Source organism: Chelonia mydas, chromosome 27 (assembly GCF_015237465.2).
Source record: "Chelonia mydas isolate rCheMyd1 chromosome 27, rCheMyd1.pri.v2, whole genome shotgun sequence".
Taxonomy (NCBI): Eukaryota; Metazoa; Chordata; order Testudines; family Cheloniidae; genus Chelonia; species Chelonia mydas.
In genome coordinates, this window is record NC_057860.1 from 685,043 (window position 1) to 711,028 (window position 25,986).

At 66.7% G+C, this 25,986-nt stretch overlaps 1 protein-coding gene across 1 annotated transcript; it reads right to left on the minus strand.

Annotated features, from left to right (window-relative positions):
* Positions 1-751: 751 nt before the first annotated feature.
* On the minus strand, positions 752-25,465 carry FAM171A2 (family with sequence similarity 171 member A2). The gene is made up of 8 exons (XM_037886809.2): positions 25,156-25,465; positions 12,168-12,395; positions 10,438-10,530; positions 9,106-9,264; positions 8,824-9,000; positions 5,380-5,496; positions 4,105-4,231; positions 752-3,651 (listed from the first exon to the last, which is right to left on the minus strand). The coding sequence occupies exons 1-8, from the start codon at positions 25,277-25,279 to the stop codon at positions 2,130-2,132; spliced, it is 2,547 nt and encodes an 848-aa protein (XP_037742737.1). The 5' UTR covers positions 25,280-25,465; the 3' UTR covers positions 752-2,129.
* Positions 25,466-25,986: the final 521 nt, after the last annotated feature.

A 25,986-nucleotide genomic window follows, 5' to 3' on the forward strand; every position in this document is an offset into this window, starting at 1 on the left:
GTGGTGGGATGGGTGGGGGCTTGGAGCTCCCTGTGTCCAACGTGGGGGGGCACACTCATGCTGTGGAGAGTCACCTGTCAGGCCTGACCAAGCCCCCTCCAATCCCCCAAGGGGGGGTGCCGCCCCTGCTAGTTCCCTGCAGCAGGCAGTTGCCAATCAAGCCTCACGGTTGAGAGCAGGGCCCCTGCCCCTCTCCGGGGCGCTCGAGGGAACTGGCTGGGATCACCCCCCCTCGCTCTGTAACATGGACAGCCCCAACATGCTGGGAGCTGCCTGGGGCTAGAAGCTGGTTATGTATTCTACCCGAGTAGAATACAGCTCCCATGCCCCCCAGCCTGCCACCCCCCGGGCCTCCAGCCACGCCCATGGCCAGATGACGGTGGAAGAGCCCCAGCGCTGGGCCCTGCCCGCTCCACAGAGCGATACAGCATGCTGCAGGGACTGGGTGACAGGCCTGGCGGCTGTAGAGACATCTCCCCCTTGTCAAGCCTAGGGAGTTAGTGGCAAGGAGTTCCACAGGCAAACGATGCCCCAAAAAGCACAGTCCATCCCACTTCCAGGGGAGAGTGGATACGGGACACAAACAGGCTCCAGGCCCCAGCTGAGAACGCGACCGCAGCCAGCAGGAGTGATGGGCACAACACACCGACCCTCCACCTGGGTGCAGGCCGGAGAGAGGCACGGGGGCTGCAAGCCTCCCTCACCCGCAGGTGGGACAGCAGCAGACACAGGGCAAAAAGACACTAAGAGGTGAAAGTAAAAGCCACAGGTGGGTGTTTTATTCCCGAGGGATCCCCCCATCACCTAGCAGCACCCCCTCTCTCTGCCACAAGGACACTGGCTAGCGCCTGCCTGGGTGCAGAAGCCGACAGCAGCTGCTTCTCAGCCCAAGTGCATCTGCACCCCAGGGCGGCGCGAGTGGGTGCAGTGGGAAGTGCCTCGAGAATACAGCCTCCAGGGCCCTGCCCCACGGCCCGGGCATGGGGAGATCCTACGCTCCCGCTCAGTCTCCTCCCCGTTACACAGTGTAGGGCTGGCTGATCCCCTGCCAGGCGCGAGGGCTGGGGCTGGGGGGGAACCCAGCCTGGCCCTGCAGGCAGCTCCCATCCTGCGCGGTGGGATATTGCCACCCCCCAGCTCCCCTGGAGGCAGCAGCCGGCCTGGCGAAAGCAGATGAGGAACGAGGAGAATTTAGGCGGCTCCCAGCTCTGCGCGCAGGGCCCAGCTGTGCCACTCGCCCTGCAGCGCAAAGGCACTTGGAGGAGAGGGTGGGGAGCGGCCTGCGGCTGGTACCTTGGGGCCGGAGGAGACTCTGCAGCCCCAGGGTGTTTGGCAGGAACGTTAGAGACGCCGACGAGGGTCAGGTTCCTCTGGCAGCGCCCCGGGCGGCCATGCCATAGGAGCGCAACTGGGCTCTGCTTTGCCCCAGGCAAGGTGTGGGGCTGCCCCACCCCAGGCAGGCAGGCGCAGCTGGGGCTGGACAGCGCCCCAGAGCTGGACAGCCGCCAGCAGGCTGCTGTTAACCCCTTCCGGCGGGTGTCACGGGGGAGGAGCAGCCGCAGCTTGTTCTGGCTCCGGGCTCTACCCGGAGAGCGGGCTCGGAAACAGGGGCTGGGCCAGGTTGCCCAGGCCCTGCCCCCCCCCGGCCCGGACTCAATCCCCTCACTCTGCCTGCTGAGCCTAGAGCGGGGGTGGGGGCCTACTGAGTCCTCGAGTCACCCCTCCCTCGGGGCCAGGCATGCAGCAGCCTCGACACATGCTCCTGGTGGTGGGGAGATCATCCCGCTGCGACGGCGTCTCCTCCCCGCGCTGGGCTGTCCCTCGAATGGCAGGGGGGCACGATGGGCAGTGCCCGGCTGCAGGAGGGAGCAGGTCACTGATTCTGCATCCGGACCGCCCTGGGAGTCAGCCCCACTGCTTCCCAGTGTGGGTCCCCCCTTCCCCTGCTCCCTGACAGAGCTCAGCCCTCAGGCGGAGAAGACGGGGGTCTTTGGGGTCCTGGTCTGGAGTCGCCTCGGGGGCGCGGAGCCATCCGTCGTGCGGCCCCGCGCCACCCCCTCCTCTGCCCCCCAGGGGCTGGCGCCGGCTCAGGGGGCAGGGGAAGCGGGCGCAGGCCCCCCCCCCCCCGCTTACTTCACATTGAAGACCATGAGCGGGCGCTCCTCGCGCTTCTGCCAGGGGCTCTTCTTGTCGCCCGGCTCGTCGCCGCCCTCGGCCGGGTCGGTCAGCTCATCCTCGGGGCTGGTCATGGAGTCCCGGCGCAGCTCGCTGGCGCTGCTGCGGGAGCTGGTGCCCCGGCTGCGGCCTCGGCGGGGGATGGTGGCAGCCCGGGCCTCGGCCGTTTCGTCCAGCAGGGGTGTCAGGGAGTTGTCCTCGGGGGAGCAGATGGCCGTGCGGCTCTCGCTGCTGCTCTGCTCTGGGTCCTCGGGGAACGCCAGCTTGGAGTAGGCGGCGGGGGCCGGGGGCCGCTCCCGCTCCTCCTTGGCCCGCTTGTGGGGCTTGGCCTCGTGGACGTCCACGCCCGAGTCCAGGCTGGCGTCATTGCTCCGGCCCTTCTCGCTGCCCTGCAGGTCGATGTAGGAGTGGCGCACCTGGGAGGAGCGCCCATCCAGGGAGACGAACCAGGCCCGCGGGTGGGGCTTCACCCCCAGCTCCAGCAGCTTCTTCTCCGTCAGCGCCTGCAGCTCCCCGTTCAGCTGGGCCATGGTGGACTCGTTGAACAGCACCGGGATGGTGACAGAGCCGCTGACCGAGGAGGAGTGTGCCCCCCAGCCCTTGCCCTCCGAGTCCTCGCCCTGCTGGAGCTGCAGCCGCTGCTGGTCCTGGGGCCCGAACTGGTGCGGGATGGACATCCCGGCCTGGCCGGGCAGCCCCTCCATCTCGGGCTGGCTCTCCACTGGGCCGGCCAGGGCCTGCTCCCCGGAGGGGTAATCCGACGCCAGGCGCATGTAATGGGCCGGGATGACCAAGGTGGGCATGACGTTGCGGTACACGCTGTCCTTCATGTGGTCAATGGAGCCGCAGAAGATGAGCTGCCCTGGCTGGGTGAGCGAGGTGGGCCTGGCCAGGTGGTCCACGGACTGCGACAGCATGAAGTCGGGGGGCTTGGGCTCCCCCTTGTGGCCCACATAGTGGTCGAAGGGGGGCGGCAGGGGCGGCGGGGAGGGCGGCTCCTGGAGGTAGGGCTTGCTTTCATTCCTTGAGTGCTTCCGTGGCGGCTCGGCGCCCTTGTCCTCCACGCGCTGGTGGGAGAAGCCGCGCTTGTATTCCTCCAGCACGGGGGGCTCCAGCGCACCCGGGCCGTCCACGGAGCGCGCGGCCTTGAGCGAGAAGCTCTCCCCGGGGCGCGGGTACTCCTCCTTGGGGGCGCCCCGCTGGCTCAGCGTCTCCGTGGAGGCCTTGCTGACGTGCCGCAGCTTGTGGCGGAAGAACTCCTCGCGGGAGCTGCCCAGCTCGCGGGAGCTGGAGAAGGCCGACTTCAGGATGGGCGTGTGCGCGTCGGTGTCGCCGGCCGAGGAGGCGGTCTCCAGGTGGCTGGTGCAGATCAGGTTGAGCTGGGACATGGAGGTGGCCTGGTCTCGCTTCGAGGTGTCCAGCGGCCCGGGCAGCTGCAGCTTTCTGTGCTGCTGTCGGGGTTTCAGGCACCTCCGCCTGGGGAGACAGGACCCGGTTACCAGCGCCCCGCCACAGGCTCCCTGGGCCAGCACAGAGCCGCCCGCCCCGAGGGGAACTCAAAGCCCGAGGGAGGGAGCTGGGCAGGGCGGGGGGCTGAGCCAGGCCTGGAGCTGGCCCCCGGGCCCCACGTGGGACACAGGGATCAAAGCTGGGAAGGGCCAGGAGGATGCGCGGGGTGCAAGCCAGGTTAGGGGGCTGGGCCCCTGCATCTATCCCCTCCCCCACTGCCCTGGTGCCAGCCACACAATGCCCACGGCTGCCTCCCTCCACCCTCCCTGCTTCGGCTTCTGCCAGGGCCCGGGACCTACAACGGCAGGGCAAGCTGGCCCCTCCATCCACCCGCCACCCCCTGCTTCCACCGGAGCCCTGGCCCCTGCAAGGCCCGTCCCCTGCCCGGCCGTGGGCAGGCCCCTGGCGGGGGACCCTCACCTGCAGTAGTAGATGAGCAGGCAGAGCAGGCTCAGCACCAGCAGCGCCAGCGCCCCCAGGATGGTGAGCAGGAAGACGGTGTGGTACGCGGTGATGTCCCTCATCCCCGTCGCCAGCGCCACCAGCCCTAGGAGGGCAGGCACCGGCGGGTCAGAGACAGGCCCGGGAACACCGCTTCCCCGAGCACAGCACCTCTCCTTCCCACGGGCCTGCCTGGCCGGCTGCTTCCTCCCCACTTCCGGAGGGGCTGAGGCCCGGGGGGGGCGAGCCAGGCAGGCGGCCGTAACAGGGACCCGGCCAGGCCCTGCCGTCGGCACACCTGAGGTCCAGCCTCAGCTCTGGGTGCCCTTGGACCAGGCACTCCTGCCCCCCGGCGCCATTTCCCCCCCCCAATCCCGCTTGTCCTCTTTGGGGAGGGGCTGTCCTGGGTCTGCAGCACCCGGTGTGGAAGGACGGAGCTCTTGGCCAGGGCCTCCAGGCCCTCCCATCCCAGGAACGGAGCAGCAGCGTGCCCGGCCCTGCCTGCTCTGTGGGGCAAAAGGCTGAGGCCTCCCCCTTCTTTGCCAGCACTCCCCACCCCGCCCAGTGAGCGGCTGGCCGAGCACAGGCTCCCCATTTCACAGGTGGGGGGCCCAGCCCCCCCAGAAGTGAGCACCCTGGGAACGGACCCATCCCGGGTGCCCACCCCCTGCCAGGCACTGAGCAATGCCCGGGGCAGGGAGCTGGCATTCCCAGCTGCTGCCTGAGTGGCATCCGCAGCACCAAGGTTCAGACCAGCTGCTCCCTTGGGGCTGCTGCCTTTCTGGCGCCTGGGGCTCCTGCCCCTTCCCCCCGCCAGCAGCTAAGCTGCTCCCGGCCAGGCCCAAGGTCCACAGGGGCTGCCTGAGAGAGGCTCTGCTCCGGCTGGGGGCCCCGCGCAGGGCACCCCAGGGCTTGCCCCAGAAAGGGGCCCCCCACACCCTGGAGAAGCCCGCAGGGCTAGAGCCATGAGGCTCCCCCATGGGGCCAGCAAGGGGCATCAGCTGGCTCCAGTGCAGGGATGGGGGCCAGGACTGACCCACCCCAGGATTTTGTGGCCTGGGGGCTGCTCTGCCTGGGAGCCCATTGGAACAACGCCTGGTCTGGACACGGCAGCGACAGCTGGAAGGAAGGGTCCAGGCCGGGCCTGCCCACGGGGCCCTGCTTCCTGCCTCCCCATTCCTTGCTCTGTTGGCCAGACGGCTCCCAGCCCTGACCCTTCCCCTGCGGCGGGGAGGCTGGAGGCAGCTGCTTCACCTGTGGTGGGGGAGGGCAGAGCGGCAGCCCAGTACCCCAGCTGGGGTGAGACGAATGTCCAGTACAGCTGGCGCCCCTCCTTCCTGATCAGCCCTGTCCCGTTCCGGAGCCACAGGCCTGGGGGCAACAAAACAGCGTCAACCGAGCCGGGAGCGAACCGGCCCAGCACCCAGACACGATGGGACCACTGGCCCATCTCCCCTATAGCTGTGCACCATCCCTGCTGGATCAGGCCCCAGCCCACCTCACCCCAAATCCCCTCTCCTGCCATAACGTGTCCTGCCTCTGCCAATGGCCCCCAGCGGACGCCCCAGGGGAAGGAGTCGGTTCCCTAGTCACCTCTGTGCTTGGGCAATCCTTGGACCAGGGGTGGGGCAGTTCCTGTCCCAGCCCATGCCCTGGAGCATGAGGGTGAAGAGTCTCGCAGAGGGGATTCCTGTTCCCCTGTTTCAACCTTGCTCCATTATTGGATCCAACAATATCCTGCAGCAGAGAGTTCCCCAGATTACATCCTCTTTCCTTCGACTACTCAAGGGCTCCTCAGGCCTCTCCTCCCTGAGGAACGAGTCCCTCACAACGCTACCCCCCTGATGGCGCTGGCTCCTGCAGCCTTGGCTCACTAGGGCGTGGCAGGCTTCTCTCTGTGCCCCAGGCTGGAGCTGAAGAGAAATTCAGTGGCAACACACTGATGGCAGGACGCTGAGCCGAGCCCAACTGAGACGTGTGAAAAGCAGGAAACGCGGCAGTAAGGCTGCCCATGCAACCTTAACTCTGCCCTCATTCAGCAATGCCCCATAACATCCCCCTTTACTCTGCCCCCCATTCATCTCAATATGCAGCCCATCCCCTTCACCACAGCATCCCCCTGACGCGACTGGAGCCCACTAAGGCTCACACAGAGCCAGGTCCCCGGAAAGGACAGACCATGGGCCCAACCCCAGAGCCACCTGCCAGCCTCAGATGAGTCCCGGACGCTACCTCGGTTCCTCCGCGTGCCCTGCACCGTCACCTACCGACCACGGGCACCTGCCACGGCCCCCTCGCTGCAGATGGCAGCTGTTCGAAGAGCCTCTGCCCTGCTACCGACTGCCCACACCCGCCGCCAAAGGAACAGTGCAGCCTGAATACATCTGGGCACCGCTTCCCCGTGCTCCTATCTAGTCCCAGCTCAGTCCCACACCTCACACATCCTCAGCCGCAGCCGGCGCCACGCACTGTGGGGGCACCTGGCCCACCGACGCCCGCTGCCTCCTGTCACCCCCTGGAGAACGCAGGGCGCGGGGCATGGCCAGCCTCTTTTCTTTCCTGGGGGACATGGACCCCTTTGGTAGGGCAAGACCCCCCAGAGCTGGGCACACGCATGGGATGGGAGAATGTGGGCCTGACAGAGGCCCCTGCCCCAACTCTCCCCCCTGGCCCCCTACCAATCACCCCACACCCCTTCCCATTGTCCCACCCCTCCGCGCCCCCTAGCTTCCTTCCCCCTCCACCCAGCTCCTTGCCGCAGCCCCAAACCCCTCTCCCCCCAATCCCCCCTCCTCCCAGGAAGCAGCCACGCGTCTCATTTTGCCCCCCAAAGACTCTGATTCCATCCCCCAAACTAAACCTGCCCCCCGGGGACTCACACACCATTTCGACCTGCTGCCCTCAGCCCGAAATGCCTTTTGCCTGAGGTGAGGGGCTGGGATTCACTCATCCTCAGGTGTGTTAATTGAAGGGGGGGTTTGCAGCCATCAATTTCAGCCAGGTCTGGCAGTGGCATAGCTTCGGTAACACCACAGGGCTGCAGAAGGCAACTGGTTTGGAAATCAGGAACCCCTTGGTCAAATGACAGCCAATCTGGATCACTAATGCTACTCCCACGCCCAGGGGCCCCCTCAATCCAAAGCAGTTTGACTAACCGTTCTGGGTTTAGAGCAGGAAAGAGCGTGTAAAAAGATGGGAGTGGAAATCTCAAGCCGGTTTTCTGTCCGGGCACCCGCATAGCGTAAAAACGTACATCCGTGTAACTCCTCTTCTCAGCCTGGGTCCCCAAAGATTTCAGGGAGCCATGCACCTCCCCACCCCGGTAATCCTCGGTGGACAGAGCCCGCTCCAATCCGCAGTCACAGCAACAGTTTGGTTTTCTGGGTGGGAATGGGGAGTAATATCTCCAGCCCCCCCAACTCAGATGACTCCAAATCTGAGTCACCAGCCCCACCACGCCCCCTCCCGAGGCACCAGCTTCCCAACAATCCCACTGTGTCGGTTTTAGAGAACTTAGAAAGATCGATTGTGAACCAGCTGTCTCGACGCCACCACACCCGTCGCGGGGCTGATAGCCAGTGCTCAATGCGGGATCCATGTTCATTAACAGCCTCCCCTGACCTCCAACTCTGCCCCCTGCTCTGCTCATGCCCCAGGGTCCTGCCCTGCCACCCCCTGCTCTGCTACTGCCCCAGGGTCCCGCCCCGCCGACCCCCTGCTCTGCTAATACCCTAGTCCTGCCCTGCCGACCCCCTGCCCCTCAATCCTCTCCTGCAGCCCCCTGCTGCTCCCTTCTCACCCCCACCTTCTGGACTCCGAACATCCACTCCATAGGACCAGGCTGAGATCCCCACACTCGGTTCACTTGTGACCCAAACTGGGTTTGAGCCAAGGCCTCCCACAGGTGGCAGGCTCCCTCCCTCCAAGCCTTCTGCTCCTCCCTGCCAGGCAGCCTGCCCCAGACGGGGACAACCCTGGAGCCAGGCTCCCTGGTCGAGGGTCGATACAGGGGCCTTGGCTGGCAGAAGAGCCCATGATAAGTTCTGGCTGCACCATGGAGGAGAGCAGCAGGTCTCTGGGCCAGAGCCTCCCCTGCAATCCTGTGGCCCCCTACCCCCTCCCAAGCTGCCATTCTCCCACGAGCCTGGGGCCTAATGGTGCTTTATTGCCACTGAGGCAGTTTCGTGGAGGTGCCCTGTGGCCACAGGGCAGGAGGGGGCTGGCATGCGGAGCAGCCGGAGTTGGGGCGAGACACGCTCTGTGCCCCAGTCTGTTAATTCAATGGGATCCCAACGCTGGGCCCTCACCCCCCAGCCAGCAGCGTCTCCTGGGGAGGGAAACGCAGCATCAGTCTGACACCTGCCATCCCCAAGCCCCCTGTCCCATGCAGATGTGTGGCACCGCCCATGGGCTGGCCCACCCCTATGCTGAAATGCTGGTACAGAGCCAGTGGGGATCCCCAGCACCTCCTCCAGCCAGGCTGAGACCCCCCCAAACTCACCACTTATGTGGGTCCCCCAAACCTCCAGGGCACTCAGCCTGGCCTGGCCTGGCCTCCCCCCACCCCCAGCCCCAGATCAACAGGGCGCCCAGCCTGGCCCTGCCCCCCAATCCCCAGATCATGCCCAGCTTGGCCCTGCCCCCCAATCCCCAGATCATGCCCAGCCGGGCCCTGCCCCCCAACCGGCTGGCCCTTACCGCTCTTGGTGTCGAACCTCCAGGCTGGCACACTGGTGGCCGTGGTGGCGCTGGTGTCGGGAGGCAGCGGGATGGACAGGTGCACGGGGCCCGACAGCTGCACCTCGGTGCCGTTGCCCGTGAAGAGATGGACGCTGACGGCGGCGATGGGGACCAGCTCCAGCCAGGTGCTGTTGGCTGGGAGGGGAGGGGGCCGTCAGAGGGGCTCACTGCTCCCCGCCCCGATCCCTGCTCCCCCCAGCCCCTCCCTCGCCCCTCTCCCCGGTCCCCCCGGCCCCGTACCGCTGCCGTTGCTCTCGGCCCCGATGAAGGAGGGGAAGCCCCGCATGTCGTGGGCGCCGCTGGCGGCCGTCAGGGAGGCGGAGAGCTGGCTGTAGGTGGAGCTGCGGGGCAGGCGGGCCGCCTTGCGCTGGAACTGCACCCACGGCTGGCTCTTGGCCCCTGCAACGACAATGGGCATGAGGCACTAGGCTCGCCCTGCAGCCCCTGCCCTGCCCGGTCAGAGCCTCGGCGGGACCCCAGGGTGCCCCAGGCCCGAGCCAGCCTCATGGGCTCCGGCAGCACCCATGGCTCATTGCAGTCCTCGCACGCAGGGCCAGGGCAGGCTGCCCGCCAAGATGGCAGCCTCTCCCCGCCCCTCCTGTGCGCGTGCCCCTCACCCCCTGGCAAAGGGCGAGCCGGGAACTCCCCACTGTCGCTGCCTTGCTGAAGGGACCCAGCCTCCCGCCCCAGCGACCTGTCCGGGGCGTCTCCACTCAGCCCCGGACACGGCGCCCAGCGGGGTCTCCACGGAGATCGGCCAAAGCACAAGGGGCCCTCCGGGACCGGGGGCCAAGCTCCAACCCCTGCCCGGGCTGTGACGATGGCGGGCGGATGGCTGGCGGGCAGCTTGCTCTCAAGGGGCAGCCGACAGGCCACTAAGCGGCTGCAGTGGCAGCTCCGAGCCCCAGCCAGCCAGGCGAGGGAATCCAGGCCCCTGCCAGAGACATCCAGGCGTGTCAGCCGCCTCTCGCCCAGCCTGCCACAAGGACACAGCCTGAGCCATGGTGAGACTACACGCGTAGCTCCCGGCCCCAGAGCCCCCGCCACGCACCCCTGGAGGGCACGTCCGCCCCCCAGTGAGAGGGTAGCAGGGGCACGCAGGCTCTCGCCCGTCACAGCTCCAACACCAATATCATTGGGGGCTTAAAATCAACCACCTCCCGTCCCCAGAGCCCTCCCTGCTGCCTCTGGGCTACGTTAGGAGGGGCATGGGCAGGCTGGGGCTGGCTGAGGGCCACAGCGACCCAAGCCACCTGGCCCATATGCCCCACCCGCTGCCCTCCAGGGTAAAGCCCAGATGGGCAGGTTCAGACAGCCACAGGCCCCTCCTGCTCCCCGGCACAAGGCCAGGGGGAGCGGGTAACATTTGGTGCTGCAGCATCTCCTTGGTGAATCCTGGAGGCGGGTGGGTCTCCCCCATTGTCCAGGCAGAGGGACAGTGACTTGGCCCCAGGTCCCGCACAGGGCAGTGGGACAGAAAGGAACAGAACCCAGGTGTCCTGGCTCCCCGTCACCTGCTCTAACTACGGCCTCCCATGCACAGGGAAGGGGCTGGCGCGTCACGGGCCTCACCTGGTGATCCCAGCAAGATCTGCACCAAGTCCTCATAGAGGATGAGGGTGGCGGGCCGCTCCGGCAGCAGGTACAGGCTGACCGAGGCATACACTGCAGAGGGACCGGACAGACACAGGGCACGTGAGCAACAGGCGAGAGGCGCGGGGCACAGCAGCTGCGACGCAGTGGGGCAGGGCAGCGGGAGAATGCACTGGAAATGAGGCATGTGTTGCTGGGGGAGGGGAGCCTGGCACCCACCCACCGAACGGAGAACCTGGCACAGAGCAGACACCTGGCAGGACATCGCTAATGACTCTGGCACCTGACACAGAGACGGATGGGCCGCTGGAAGCCCCTGTCAGAGCCACACCATGGGCCAGGCATAGCCCAAAGTAAAAGCAGCCTTCCCCCACCCCAAAAAGCAGGGGTGCCACAGCCAACCCCTCACAGTGAAGGGCAGAGAGAGGTGGGGGACAGGGGGCTCTCCTGGGGTGGCACCCCCCCACAGTCACACTCCTCCAGCTCTTCCTAAAATAACCTGGGACACAGCAGCTGGCGGGGGGGGGAGGGGGGGGGAGGGGGAATCTGTATAAATAGCCCAGCTCTGCTGGGAGCACTGTGGGAGCAGGGAGGGTGTCAGACAGATGGTGCCAGCTACAACCCCAGGGGCAGCTGTGCCCAGGAATTCCGCACCCAGCACCCAGCTCTGCCCAGGGAGATGCTACAGCTGCAGCCCCTCTGCCCTACCCACCCCCAGTGGAGTGAGGGGGGGCCCAGCTGGGTGCAGGGGGGGGATCCCGCACTGGAAGGTGGAGCTGGCAGCTGGTACCCAGGGCGGAAAGGGTACGGGGAGCTGCTCTAATTAGCTGGGTAACAGCTTGCTCACATGCACCCGCTGCACCACACCCACTGAGCCCCTCCAGTGTGGGGCAGTACCCTGTCTCATACACACACCTGCCCCCCTGATCCTCCCCGCACTCCTCCCCTCCGGCCCCACAAACACCCGCCCCCCACATGCCTCCTCCCGGCTGCACACCCCCCCCACGCACACACCGCCCCACTGCTCCCCCCAAGCCTGCAGACAGCCCCTGCCCATGGGCCCTCCCACACGCATCCAGCGGAGGGCACTGACGTCCGCGTGAAGTCATCCCACTGCCTGCAGTAAAGTCACCCCATCGACCCCATCTGGGCCTCTGCAGCGAGCGGCCCCACACCACCATCCTGTCTGCACCTCGTCAACACACGGCCTGCGGGCAGCTGCTGCTTGGCACAGAGCCCAGGCTAACGCTGACCCCCCCCCCAGCCCTGACTAGAGAAGAGATCTCCCTGGGGACAGGGCAGGGGGGTCCCAGGCAGGCACCACCACAGGGATGGGGGGGGGAGACAGGGGGCCACCCTCCCGGAGCACCTCCCCTCCCCCAGAGCCCCGCACTAGGAGCAGGGCTCTGCCCCCCGGCCCCGTGCTCTCCCCAGGGGGTGTCTCTGCCCCTCTTACCCCCATCCGCCCCTCCCGGCTGCCGTATTATTAACCTGGTGCCAGCCCTCATCCCCTCCCAGCCTAATACACCCCATACAGCCCAGGGGCTGTGATGTGCCCACTGCCCCCTTCCTCCCTCTGTTGTGGGGGGACGACCAGCTAAGGGGCTGTCCCCAAATCCCAGGGTATCTGCAAACTACCAGCCCACTGAGGGAGTGTCCCCAAACTCCCCAGTCCCCCACCCCAATGCCCGGCGCCCAGCAGCACTCACACGGCAGCTTGTCGACCCGCCAGGGCACAGAGTTGGTGACGAAACCACGCTTGGCAGCGGTGACCAGGATCCAGGTGCCCAGGCGGTAGCTGACGGGCAGCATCCCGACGCCCTCATGGTCAGTGGAGCCCGAGGCCAGCGACGTGTGGTTCCCATACACCTCCACGGCAGCCTGGGCCAGTGGGGAGAGGTCGCTGTTCTCATACACCTGGACTTTGATCAGCACCTCTGGGGAGGGGGAGAGGGGTTAGGGGGGCTGGGCCTGTCACAATATTCTCCCTGCCTAGAGCCAGCCGGGCCCCCCCCCGCAAGTCACACCCGGTCCCAACCCCACCCAGCTCCAAGCAGAGGCCAGAACCCCTCGAACTCCCGCTAGAGAGAAGCCAGAGGGTGGCCAGGCCAGGGGAACCCCGCTGTGCCAGCCCCATGAGCAGCACCTCCACAGTCCCTCAGCTGGGGCTGCCCCCGGGTGTGGACGGTAAGTCCCTCCCAGAGCTCCCCAGGCAAGGGGTGCACAGCAGCACTCAGCCCCCGGCCAGCTTCAGCCCCCTCCAGGGGCTCCCGCCCAGCCAAGAGGGGAAGCAAGTGGCAGGCCTTGGCAAGGCAGCATGGCCCAGCAGATCTCCACTAATCTCGACAGACCAGACCCTGGAAGGATCAGAGGGACCTGGGCCGAGGGCAGCGCGAGCTCCCAACGTGCCCACGCGGCAGCAGAAGCCCCACGGAAACTCAGGGACCCGATGCAGCGATTTCAGGGCCTCCCAGCAGCAAGAGCAGCCTTGGAGCCACAGGGAGGCTCCAGCCCAGCCCGCCTAGCTCCAGCCCCCAGCCCCCACAGTGGTCAGGGGCCATGAGCCACACCACCTTCAACTGGACCGGGGCTGCCGCCCTCAGCCCCATGCGCTCCACGGCTGGAACCGCCACCACGCGTCCGCCAAGGGGGAACCCCCTCTCCTGCAGGGTGCCCCCGAGCGGCTGGGAGAGGGCTGGGTCGCACCAGGGTCCACGATGCTGCCGGACGGCTCGCCAGGCTTGGCTGCTAGCCGCTGGATGCAAGGTGCCCTCTCAGGTTTGGCTCAGCCCATGGTACAGATGCTGGATCAGCATTTCAAACGGCCCCGGCTGCTGGGGGTCCCGATCTGTGGGGCCCTTTGCCCCCAGGGTCTGCGTGGTCCCCATGCAGAGTCAGGCTCTGAGCACAGACTGTTTGGGGTGGGGCTGGGTTTTGAAGGCAAATGAATCAGCACCAGCGAGAGGTGCCAGGCCGGCAGCTGCTGGGGAGAACAGGGGAGGTCCGTGCCCGTCCCCCACTGGCTGTTTTATTAGTACCAACTGCCAGGAGGCTTTGCTATGGGCACTGCCCCCAGCAACTGGTTACGTAGCCTGCCTCACGTCTCGGGTGCACCCCAGTGCCCGCTAGGCCTGCTCTGCGCCGCACACGCCCCAGGCACTGGGGGTGGCTTTAAATTGGGACCTGAAAACCCAAGGTCCCACCCGCTCTCCGTGGCTCCCAGGGCACTGTGCCAAGCGCAGGGGTTTGCACCCCTCCCGCCCCTGCACAGGGTGGGGGGGACTCTGGTGCTGGGTCTTCTGGTCCTGCCGATGCAGGACAGACCCAGGCCACTGGGACAGAGCGGGGGCAATGCCCGGTTCAGGGATTCCCTCTCCAGATGGGCTCCGGGTCTGAGCATGGCTGACCCCTTCCCAGCTACTGCGGCCATTTGACGGGGCCCGGGAAACACTCAGCGAAACTGCCAGGCCGAAGCTGTACCATACACGCTGGTGGGCGTTGGCAGAGCGGGGCACATGGAAAGGGGGAGCCAGATCAGAACCGCCTCCAGCCCCACCAGGGGAGGGAACCCCCTTTGCTAACACCACGGGCGCTGCTCTCAGGGGCTTTCAGGGGCTGCCATCCACGGCACGCGCAGCCGCGTCTCGAGAGCTGGCTTCCCAGTGCAGCTGCCACCCCCACAATGCCCCCCCGCCCGGTGATTTTCCGGCTGCAGCCCTCAGCCTCCTGCAGCCAGCCCAGCTTTCCGAGAGCCACTTCCCATCACCCTGGCAACGACACCATTGGCCCCCTGGCTCGGCCCGCACTCCCCGATGGCACGGCCCCCCCCATTAAGCAGGAAGCAGCTTCCAGGGCCAGGCAGGCACCACGGCCAGGGGTTGCCATGGCAGCAACGGGGTAGCGGCAGGCTCCTGTCTGGGGGGCCCTGGCTCCCCCCGCCCGAGCCCCTGTGCCAGCACCCTGCAGCAACATGCCCGCCGAGCGGGGGAGTGCATCCTCTGCCAGCCCCAGGTCTCCAGGGAGCGATAGACGCCTGCAACACGGGGCCCGGGACTGCAAACCCCCAGTCTCGGCCCACCGCCGCACCCCAGGAGCTCCCACCCCACAGGGCTCGGTGTAAATGAGGGGCCTGTTCCGCCCAGACCCACCTCCCTCTCTGCCGTGAGCTGCCCCGCTGGGGTGGGCGGGAGCTGATCACTGGCACTGGGTGGGCGCAGGAGGCCCAAGGACGAAGCAGCGACCCGCCCAGGAGCTGCCCCGGCCTGTGGCACTGTCCCAGCCCTGGCTCCTGGCAGGACCATTTCTGGAACGTTTCAATCCATCCCAGGAGGATGGCGCCTGCCACCCAGATGACAGAACAAGGAGCAATGGTCTCAAGCTGCAGTGGGGGAGGTTTAGGTTGTGAAATAGGGTTTCCTAGTATCCGAGGAGGGTGGTGAAGCACTGGATTTGGTTACCTGGGGGAGTGGAATCTCCTTCCTTAGAGCTCTTTAAGCATCCCTTGGCTGGGATGCTTTAGTTGGGGATTGGTCCTGCTTTGAGCAGGGGGTTGGACTAGATGCCTCCTGAGGTCCCTTCCAACCCTGAGATTCTAGGATTCTATGATGTCGTATTTCTGGATGACACTAAAACCAAACCAAACCAAACCCACAGCACAGCGAGGCCGGGGTGTGACCCCAGGAGTGTGGCACCCAGCCCCCCGGCTGGTAAATCCAACAGCAGGTGCGTTATTGAGAGATGCAAGACAGGCCACTCAGCAGTGCCCCATTGCAGACATCCCATTGGCATCCCAGGGCCAGGAGTGGCCTCGCGGTTAGTGCAGGGAGCCAGGCTTGCTGGCTTCCAAGTGCAGCATTCAGGGACAGGAGTGTGCTCTGGTGGTTAGAGCAGCAGACTAGGAGTCAGGACTCCTGGGTTCCACCCAGCTCTGTACTGGGTGACCTTGGACAAGTCACGGCCCAGCTCTGCGCCTCCGTTTCCCCATCTGTCAAAGCAGAATAATACTGGCCCATGCTGGGAGGGGCTTAGGCTGAAATAGCTAGTTTGCAAAGTGCTCTGCATTCCTCAAAGGGAAGTGGCTCAAGTCAGGACCCAGGGGTGTCCCTTGGTCACCCCCACCCCACCCCACTCCCAAGGAAATTACCGGAAGATAGAGGAGGGGCTCTCCACCTGCTCACACTAACCAGCACCTGGGAGGCTAATGAGACCCCGTCTCTGGATCAGAGCCTGGCACCCACCCCAGCCTGCAATTGACAAGCCCCCAGCCTCCCCTCACACCCCGAGCACAGCATCGATCAATGCCCGCCTCTCCCTGCCACAGGGGCCTGGACGTGAGGGCATTCATGCCTCCCTTGCCTGGGCTCAGACCCCCCTCGGTTATGGGGTCCAAAAGCCAATCGATTCCCAGCGCTGTTCTATTAATACACATGCCTGGAACACACAGGGCGCCCGGCCCCCCCTTAACACAACCCGCACTGGCTCGCGCTGCAGGGCCCTCCACCAAGGCCACGGCAAAGCCCCTGGCCCAGCTGGCAGAGCCCCACAGCCCCTCAGACTCAGAGTGGGAGGAATCAGCCCAGACCAAGTCTCACACCACCCCACGGCTGGAAGCCAGCGCTGACAAATTCAGACAGCAAAATGTACTCCTAATTTCAGCAGTGCCTGTCACCAGCTACAACCCACGCACTGAGGGGGGGATTCTCCCCCTTGGGCCATTGTTAAACCATGCCAGGGTGGTCTTCCGCGCAATGTGCTCTGGGGGTTCTTTCGGGGCAGGTCTCCGGCCTGCACTAGCCAGGAGCTCACACTGGACAGTCTCTGAACGACGCTGGCGCAGACCACGCGGCTGCGACCCCCTATGTGACGCTGTGTCATAGGGTCAGCCAGCCCCAGTATTTCTGGGATCAGCCCATTTTTACTGGGTGACCCTGTGGCCCCCACGTTGCACCCAGGGAAGTTTGGGGGCTGGGAGCCAGGACCCCTGGGTTCTCTCCCCAGCTCTGTGAGGGGGTGGGTCTAGTGGGTTAGAGCGGAGGAATGGGGGACCAGGAGTCAGGACTCCTGGGTTCTCTCCCAGCTCTGGGAGGGTGTGAAGTCTGGTGGGTTAGAGCCAGGGAGGCAGGGGGTGGCTGTGAGTCAGGACTCTTGGGTCCCATCCCCAGCTCTGGGACGGGGTGGGTCTAGTGGGTTAGAGCCGGAGGCTGGGAGTGAGGACCCCGGGTTGTATTCCTGGCTCTAGGAAGGGTGGTCTCTAGCAGTCAGAGCTAGGGGCTGACAGCACCACGATGCCCGACACTGCGGAGGCGTCTGTAACCAACCCCAGGCCAGTCTGTGGACCCAGCTGTGAGCCCTGCTTGCCCGGGAAAGCCCCTGGCCTCCAGACGAACTCGCTGCAAAGCCAGGTTTGCTCGGAGCTCGTCATCTCTGCATCCTGGGCTCCGGGCGCCTCTCGCACCGCCCGGGGACCTCCAGCTCCAGAGGCCCGAGCCCACGCTGGGTGCAGCCCGGGGAAAGGGCTCGGCTCCACTCGGGGAGCAACAGGAACCTAGACCCAGCAGTGCGGGAGTCCCAAGGGGCCATTCTGGCCTGCGGGGCCAGCACGGCTCCGGGCACCACCAGCTGCTGCCCTATGCACAGCCCAGATCCGGCCTTGGCAGGGGGGCGAGGCCATGCTGAGAACAGGGTCCCGGCTCGGCCCACACCTGGTGGAGCCTCTGCCACTCCGGGTGCCTGATCCGACTGGGGAAGAGTCCCTTGGGGGCAGCAGACAGCGCACCCAAAACCCAGCCCCCCACAACAGCCAGCCTGTGGTGTCTGGGCCCAGATGTTCCCCAGAGGGCTGGGCCGTTCAACACCAGGAATTCTAACAGCTGGTGCTAGTGACCCATCCCATCAGCCGGGGCCTGGGGCAGCCGCGCCCGAGGGGGCGCCGGGGGCTCCCCCACCCCCATGCATACCAGGAACAGCCGGACACATTGCAAAGGCAGGGTGGGCTGGGGGCCGGTGGCTGGAATGTCCCCGCTCCAGGGAACGGCCGTCCTGCAGCCGCATACCACACACAGGCCCTGGCAGCTGGCACAGCCTGTCAACTGCGCAGACACCCGCTCAGCCAGCCGTGTCAGGAGCGGGTCGGGCCCCGAGCGAGCAGATCCCAAGGGGAGGGGGGTCTCTCCTGAGCACGGGGACAGCAGAGCCAGGCTGCGCCCAGCTCCCCCCAGGGCTGCGCCCGGCTCCGCCCGGCTCCGCCCTCCCCCCAGGGCTGTGCCCGGCATAACCCGCCACGCAGAGCTCACGTCAGACCCACTCGCCAGTTACCGACCCACAGCTCAGCCACAGCCTGTGAACACTCTGCAGCCCCCCCCAACCTCCTGCCCTCCACACGCAGTGCAGGCTCATCGCCCATCCCCCACTGCCAGCAGCCCCACTCCTGCTGGGATGAGCCTGCACCCTGGGGGGGCAGGAGCTGGCAATTGTCCCCCCTCCCCCGACTCCATCACTCACCTGGCGCTTCCTCCCCTGTGCCATCTGGCCCCTCCTGAAGGGTGAAACAGGCAAAGCCCAGGGACCTCCTCCCGAAATGGCCCTTTGCAGGCCCCCCCCCCAGATCTGAGCCCTGCTCCAGCTCTCACTAGCCCCACCCCACGATGGGGAAACTGAGGTTCAGGGAGGGAGTGTGGCAAGGCAGAGAGAACCCAAGAATTGTGCCTCCCTCTCCTGCACTGAGCCACTAGTTCACCCCATCGCCCCGGCTCCCCGCTCTCACAACTGGACCCCACTGCCCTCCTGCCAGACTAGGGCCCAGTAAATCCAGCCACCTGCCTGGGTCAAGCCCTCAGGGGTGGCCTGTACCCCAACACTGCAGCTCCAGCCTGCGCCACCCACCAGCCTGCCCAGAGCCCGGGTCCATGCCTGCTTTGCAGAGCGAGGCAGTGCCAGCCCCTGGGGGCCCCCGGCCTCCTGCCCCCGACCCCAGTGCTGCATCCCCAGAGCACCACCGTCCTAAGGCCAAGCCGCACTGCAGTCCCACTCCCCATGCCAAATCTCCCCCATCCTCCTCCATGCCCCCGAGGCTCCCCCAGAGCTGCCCAGCCCCTTCTGCACTGAGCGCGAGCCTGATCCCCAGGGACGCACCAGCCTCCCGCCATTCCCCCATGACAGCCCAACATGGGGCTGCCCCAAGGAACAGGCGGGGCAAAAGCCCAACAGCGTCAAACAACGGCAGCTAAGAACGACTTTATGCTGCAGCCAGGCTGGGGGCCGGGTGCTGCACAGACACTGCGAGAGAGCCCAGAAGAGCCCCAGCAAACAGACAAGGCAGAACCAAGGTGGGAGAAGGAAGCATAGGCTGTACTGGGAAAACTGAGGCACAGGGAGATTAAGGCCAGAATTTTCACAAGAGTTCAGCACCCAAAACGCATCCCAGGTGCTGAGCCTTTGAAAATCCAGCCCTATGGGACATGGTGCCAACAAGCAGGACATAGATCCCTGACCTCCTGAGTCCTGCCCAGTGCCTTCCCACACCCCTTCCTATCCTTCCCCCCAGCGGGTCCCCCCAGATCCACACACCCCAGCGTAAGGAGCTGTCAGTCCCTAACAGTAACACAGTGGAGTCACAAGCCGCAGGGCTATCTGTGGGGCCGGACAGAGCCCTCACTCCTTCGGATCCCCCGTGTGCTTTGCTGATTGAGTGGAAGCCCTACAAAGGAGCAAAGGAGGGGCCAATGGCCCATTTGGAAGGCAAGCTGGGCATTGGCAGGATTTCCCAGCTCCAGTTACACCAACCCAAAGGCAGAACCAACGAGCTGAGGCCGAAGGAGGAGATTGCAGCTGGATGAACTGCTGTGCACCAGGCAGTGGCTGGCCTCCACCCCAGAGGTGCTGCATTTCAGCACATGCATGGGGCCAAGGCAGACTGAGCACAGGGCAGGGTGTGGGGACACCTAGGGCATCTCCCCAGAAGGAAGCCACCCTCAGGGGAGCATCCAGGCAGAAACTGCACCTGTGTGGGGAGTCTGGTCCTGGATCCCAACTTCCAGCACCCCCAGCCGGCCAGGCGATAGCCTCTCACAGCCCAGACAGCCCAGGAACTGCCAGCCCTGCCCCACGCAGCATCTCCACCTCCAGATCTCAGAACATGGCACCTCAGTGGAGAAGAATCATTTCACAGGGAGGGAAACCAAGGCACAGAGGGGTGGGGACCATCCGAGATCACCCAGTGTGCTGGTGGAAGGGTCAGGAATGAGCCCCAGGAGCACTGATGACTGGCCCTGTGTTCAATCTACCTGGTCACAACTGTCCGGGTACACAGAGCATCAATGAAATGCAGCCACCTCTGGTGCAGAGTGCGGCTGCTGACAGACACGCGGCCCAGGGCATGGCCACCCGCATGCCGCCAAGGGCTGGGGAAACAAATCTGGACCCAGCAGAACAACATGGGTTTGAAATTCAGGCTGGAACGTGAGCTGCTGAGCGGAGGGCAGACCCCCCCCCCCGCCCCCAAACAGGCAGTACAGTCACCCCCACCCCCCAACCTCCTCTCACTAGGGCCAAAGGGACCCACTCCCTTGGCATGGGGGGTCCAAGCAGCTTTCACCCTCCCGCCTGGATTGCTTACAGCCGCTGCCACCCCTGCCAGTTCCCTCCCCACGTGGGCAGGGGGGCACCTTCCTTTTCCAGCCTGCCCCCCACCTCAGCTGCCCATTCTGTTGCCATCGTCACATGATCTGGGAGGAAAGCAGGTGGGACAGACAGCTTGGCCAGGCCCCCAGTGCCTGGGGGGGCAGCAACCCCAGTCGCCCAGACCTCCAGGGATGCCTCCGTCAGGCCGAACTGCGTACTCAACGGGGTTAGGAGCTGCCCCGCGCCCTGGAGCCAGCTCCTCTGTGCCGCGCAGGGCCTGGAGGGGGGGAGTGCCCAGCTCCCAAAGGGCGAATCGCTGGGTCTGTGGCTCCAGCATGTCTGGCAGCCCCAGCCCAGGGATTGCACCCAGCAAACAGCAGCCAGCTCAGGGGAGGGGCACGCGGGCCGCAGGGCACCTAGGTCCCCCACCCAACTCAGCACTGAAGGGAATCCCTGGGGCATCGATAAACTAGAACGTCCGCACTGGGGGCCATCCAGCCCCACGTGCCCAGCAGGGGAAGGTGCAGACCCCAGCCTAGCCACAGAGGGCGGTGAGCAGGGCAAGGCGCCCTCACCTCTGCAGCTGGGCCTGGAGGAATCGGGGGCTCCTCCCCCACCACTGGTGAGCTGGGCTGGGTGGAGTGAAAAAGACGGGTGTGGCAGCAGAACAGGGAGGAGAGGCATCAGCCAAAGTGGCTATGGGGCCCAGGGCTGGCACAGCAGGGGGCTGCGGGTCAGGAGTGAGGGGCACCGGCAGAGCTGGGGGGAGCCCAGGGCTGGGACAGCAGGGGGCTGCGGGTCGGGAGTGAGGGGCGCCGGCAGAGCTGGGGGGAGCCCAGGGCTGGGATAGCAGGGGGCTGTGAGTTGGAAGTGAGGGGCACCGGCAGAGCTGCGGGGGTGCCTGGGCTGGGATAGCAGGGGGCTGTGAGTCGGGAGTGAGGGGCGCCGGCAGAGCTGGGGGGAGCCCAGGGCTGGCATAGCAGGGGGCTGCGGGTCGGGAGTGAGGGGCACCATCAGCGCGGTGGGGAGGAAGCTCCCGTGACCCCTGCCCGGCTCGGCTCCTCGCTGCCAGGCCTGGGTGTGGCCGGCAGGGGCCCCTCCCAGCCTGTGCTGGGTTGGGTTTGGGGGCCGGAGTGAGTCTCTGGGGGGCCAGAGATTGGCTCTGGGACGGGCACCTGAGCCAGGGCTGGGGGGCTCCATGCCCCTCCGCCCAGGGCGGTATCCCCTCCTGGCTCACAGCATTAGGGGCCTGTCCTGCTGCTCTGGACCCCCGTGGGATGAGCTGGCCCAGGCAGACTCGGGGCCCCGTGTGCTGGGCCCCGGCTCCTCTGCCCCATTTCACAGCAGCGGCTGCAGCCTCCGCTGGAGGGGGGTGGGCAGAGGAGCCGGCGCCATGGCAACCGAGGGAGATTTCCAGGCAAGCCCCAATTGGGAGGCCCCTCCGAAAGGAGCGGGAGACGGAAGGGGGGGGCCTCTGAGTGCAGATCCCCCCACCCCTGCACAACCCCCACGGACCCTAGGGAACAGCAGAGCCCGGATTCAACCCCTCCGCAACAGGCTGGACCTGGGGGGCGGGGGGGGGGAGAGAGCAGAGAAGAGGGAGGTGGGTACCCGGGGTGGGGGGGGAGAGGGCAGAGAAGGGGGAGGTGGGTACCCGGGGTGGGGGGAGAGGGCAGAGAAGGGGGATGTGGCCGAGACAGGGAAAGGACAAGAAGAGCTCTGCATTCCCGCCCATCCGTGTCTCTCCTGCCCCTTCGCAGGCCTGTGTCACCCCCAAATACAGCAGCTTCCCCTGCCTGCCATGTGGCACTTCCCCCGCTGCAGCCCCCCCTTGCTGCCCCCTTGCCAGTGTCCCGGGTGCTACCAACCCCAATCAAAAGCCCTACCCTGGCAGCAGAGGGGCTGAGTGCACCCAGGGGCAGACACAAGATGTGGGGAAAGCGGGAGGGGGGAGGGGAATAGCTTAGGGGTTTGAGCATTGGCCTGCTAAACCCAGGGTTGTGAGTTCAATCCTTGAGGGAGCCATTTAGGGATCTGGGGCAAACATTGGGGACTGGTCCTGCTCTGAGCAGGGGGTTGGACTCGATACCTCCTGAGGTCCCTTCCAACCCTGAGATTCTCGGTGTGGCCAGCGGGAGTGGTGGGTCTCCCCTTCCACCAGCCCAGGGGATGTCACTCTCCCCTCCCCCACTCCCAGGGCTGGATTCATACCCACAGCCAGGCTCAGGGGCAGAACGAAGGGACCCTGGCACCCAGGCAATACCCTCTGGCAGAAGGCCAGGCCAGGCCTGGGATGCCAGGGCCCAGACCCGGAGGGGGAACTGGCCCTAACCCACTCCCACGGGTGCACTCCCAGCCCAGAGATGCCAAGCACAGAATCCACCCCACGCTGCCCGGCCCAGCGCCCCCCACAGGAGGAGCACAAAGCGCTTGGCAATCCCTCAGCTCCACACCAACCCCCAGGGCAGGAGGGGAGCTATTGACAGATGGGGAAACCGAGGCGCAGGGGTATCTTGCCCTAGAGCAAAGACTGGAACCCAGGAGTCCTGACTCCTAGCTGCTCATCAGAGCCCTTCCCGCCAAAGCCAGCACAGGAACCTGGGGTCCCCTGCCAGCCCAGGGCAGGGCTGGGCCCAGGACACCCACTAGCACTGCCCTGGCCACATGCTCTGGTCTGCCTCCCTGGGCCTGTCCAACACATTAAGCCGATGCCCGGGGAGCCAGCGGCAGGGCCTTGGGCCTCCATCCCCGCCCTGCCGGGTCACAGCCTCTCGCCTGGCCCTGCTGCCAAGGGCACCCAACTCCCAGGTCCTGGGCCAGGCCTATTCTGGGCTGGCTCTGCAGGAGAACCCCAACCTCGGCTCCACTCCCGGGGCGACAGGGCCTCCTTGGAGCCCCAGCAGGAGGGGAAGCAGGCAGGGATGGTGCTGGTCATAGGGGGGTGCAGGGGAGCCTGTCCACCGTCCCCTTCTTGGGCCAAAGGGGGCAGGACACCCTGGGGATGGCTGAGAGGAGAGGGGTGCAGGGGAGGGGATGGGACAGCTGCGGGGAGCCTCAAGTCAGTGGATGCCGAAATACAGATGGGGCGACTAGGAGCAGGGAAGGCTCAAACCTCACCTACACCCCCCACCCCGCCAGCCCTGCCTCTCCCCCCGCACCCCGGCCCCTCCCAGCACCCCAGACACTGGCTCTCCTGCCCTGCTCAGTGAGTCCTGGGAGACCCTGGTGCCCATGGTAAGTTCCTCCCAGGCAGGAACTCCCCCGCGGCAATGCCATAGGGCACCAGGGCTGTGGGGAGCAGTGCCCGCGGGCACTGTGGTGAGAGCATTCAAAACCCCATATATGGGGGGGGGTCAATCCTAGCCCAGCCAATGCATCTCCACTGGGGGGCGAGCGTGTGACCACCCCCCAACCCCTCTCCCCTTCGCCTCCAGAGGCCCTGGTGAGCGGAGCCTGGTGGCACCGGAGTGAGGGTGCGGGACCGAAGTGCGGGAACCCTTGCCCCACCGAGGCTCTGCCCGGTTCAGCAGGGGCATTTCCAAGGTGGGGGGGCTGTGATCTGGGCTGGCGACCCCTCTGCCAATCACATGGGGCTGCCTGCACCCCAAACGTGGGGCATCTCCCCTCCCCCCAGCATCGGGACAGGCTCCCTAAAGCCCAACCCCACCTCAGGGGCAGGGGGTGGCATCCCCTGCAGGGCTCTGAACCCCAGCCCTGCCCAGCTTGGCAAGGCGCTGAGCTCTGCCAGGCTTGACCCTGCCTTTGCTGCCCCATCACCAAGGCCTCCAGGCTGATGCTGCCCAGGAACGTGGACGCTGGGCACGGCGCACCCCGAGCCATCCCCACCAGCAGACCTTCTTCGCCGGCACAGCCCCACCAGCCAGGCCACGCGCCGAGCGGAAGGAGCCCAAACCCCTGCAGCACAGGGGACAGATGGCAGGGGACGATCCTGCCCCCAGGCTGCAAGTGGGGAAGGATCCAATTCCCCAGCTTGGGCCCCCCAGCCTCTTCCCCAGCCCACCACCATCTTTGTTCCAGCCACTTGTGTGTTCCTGGAGAAGGAGCCCGACGATTTAATGGAAACCGTCGGCCGGACATGGCAGCACCTGGCTCCGGGGCCAGTCTGCACATGGCCCTTCAAAAGCCAGCTCCAGCCTCACAGGGCTTTACCATGGAGGGGTGCCTGGGGATGGACAGAGACAGATGTGTAGCGGCTGATGGACAGACAGAGGGGCGTGCAGGGGGACAGACGGATGGACAGAGGGGGCGTATGGGGACAGCTGGATGGATGGATAGAGGGTGTGTACAGGGACAGACAGCGGGGTGCACGGGGGACAGACGGATGGACGGGTAGAAAGGTGCACAGGGGGACAGACGGACAGCGGGGTGCATAGGGGGACAGACGGATAGACGGACAGCGGGGCGCACAGGGGGACAGACGGACAGCGGGGCGCACAGGGGGACAGACGGATGGACGGGTAGAAAGGTGCACAGGGGGACAGACAGACAGCGGGGCGTGAGCGGGGACAGACAGTCGGACAGATGTTCGATAACGATCGGATCAATCAGCACCGATCAAGACAATCGGGATATTTTCTCCCCTCCTCGCCGCGCTGCAAAGCGGCAGCCCTGCGGCCAAAGGCCCCCGTGTGCGCGGGGTGCGGGGGCCCCAGCAGCCGGGCGGGGAGCCGGGGGCCCGCAGCAAGGCGCCGTCTCCGGCAGACAATAGCGCCGCAAAGGGAGAGAACAAGGGCGGGGGAGGGCTCCGCCCCGAGCCCCCGCCGAACCGGATCCACCGGCTCCCCGAGCCCAGCCCCCGGCGAACGGCCCCGGCCCCGAAGCAGGGAGATGCGGGCGCCCCGGGCGCAGAATCCGGGCAGCAAATCCGCGAACCGCGCCCGGCGCGGGGGAAGGGGGGAGCCGCCCGGGGGGGCTCGAGCGGCGGCGAAGCCCGGGGCCGGGGGATGCTTCCAAACCGGCCAGACGCGTCGATCCGGATCTGGGCCCCCCCGCAGGGACCCCGCAGCCCCCCCAGGACCCCGCAACCCCCCCCCGGGACCCCGCAGCCCCCGCGCTCACCCTGCGGGCTGGGCGGCTCCCCCGCAGACTTGCCCGGCGCGGGCCAGACGTTGCCCGCGATCAGCAGCAGCAGCAGCGGGAGGCGGCGCCGGGGCGGCATCGTGGGAGCCGGAGCCCGCAGCATCCGCCCGGCGGCCGCTACCCGCCCATGGGCCCGGCCCCGCAGAGAAACGGCCCCGCCGCCGCCCGGCTCCTGGTGGGTGGGGCCCGGCTCCGGATCCGGATCCGCTCCGGCGCGATTGTTCCAGCACCGCGCCGCCCCCTCGCTCCCTGCCCGGCGGGGCCAGCCCGAGAGCGGGGCTCCCTCTGCCGGGGCTCTGCGGCACGGCCGCCCCCCCCCCCGGCCCCCCTACGGCTCCCCGCCCCCTTCCCCGCCCCCCTCGGCCCCCTCCCCGGCCTCCGGCTCCGCGCCAGCCCCCCTCGGCCCCCTCCCCCGCCCCTTCTCCGGCCCCCTCAGCCCCCTCCCCGGCCTCCGGCTCCCCGCACCCCCAGCCCCTCCCCGGCCCCTTCCCCGCCCCCTGGCTATCCCCCCTCAGCCCCCTCCCCGGCTCCCGCCAGCCCCGCCCCTTCCCCGGCCCTTTCCCCAGGTCCACCCCCTTCCCCGGCTCCCCCGCTCTGCCAGACCCCTCCCTCCTTCAGTCCTCTCCCCTGCCTCAGCCCCCTTCCCAGCTCCATCTCCCTCTGCAGCCAGCCAGCTCCAGCTCCAGCTCCGCACCTCCTCCCTCTTCTCCCCAGCTGGGCCCCGGCTCCCGACCGGACCCTGTTTGTGTTCCGGTGCCAGGCGCTGCACAGACGCAGGGAGAGGGGCCCTGCCCCAGGGCCCCCAGTCTC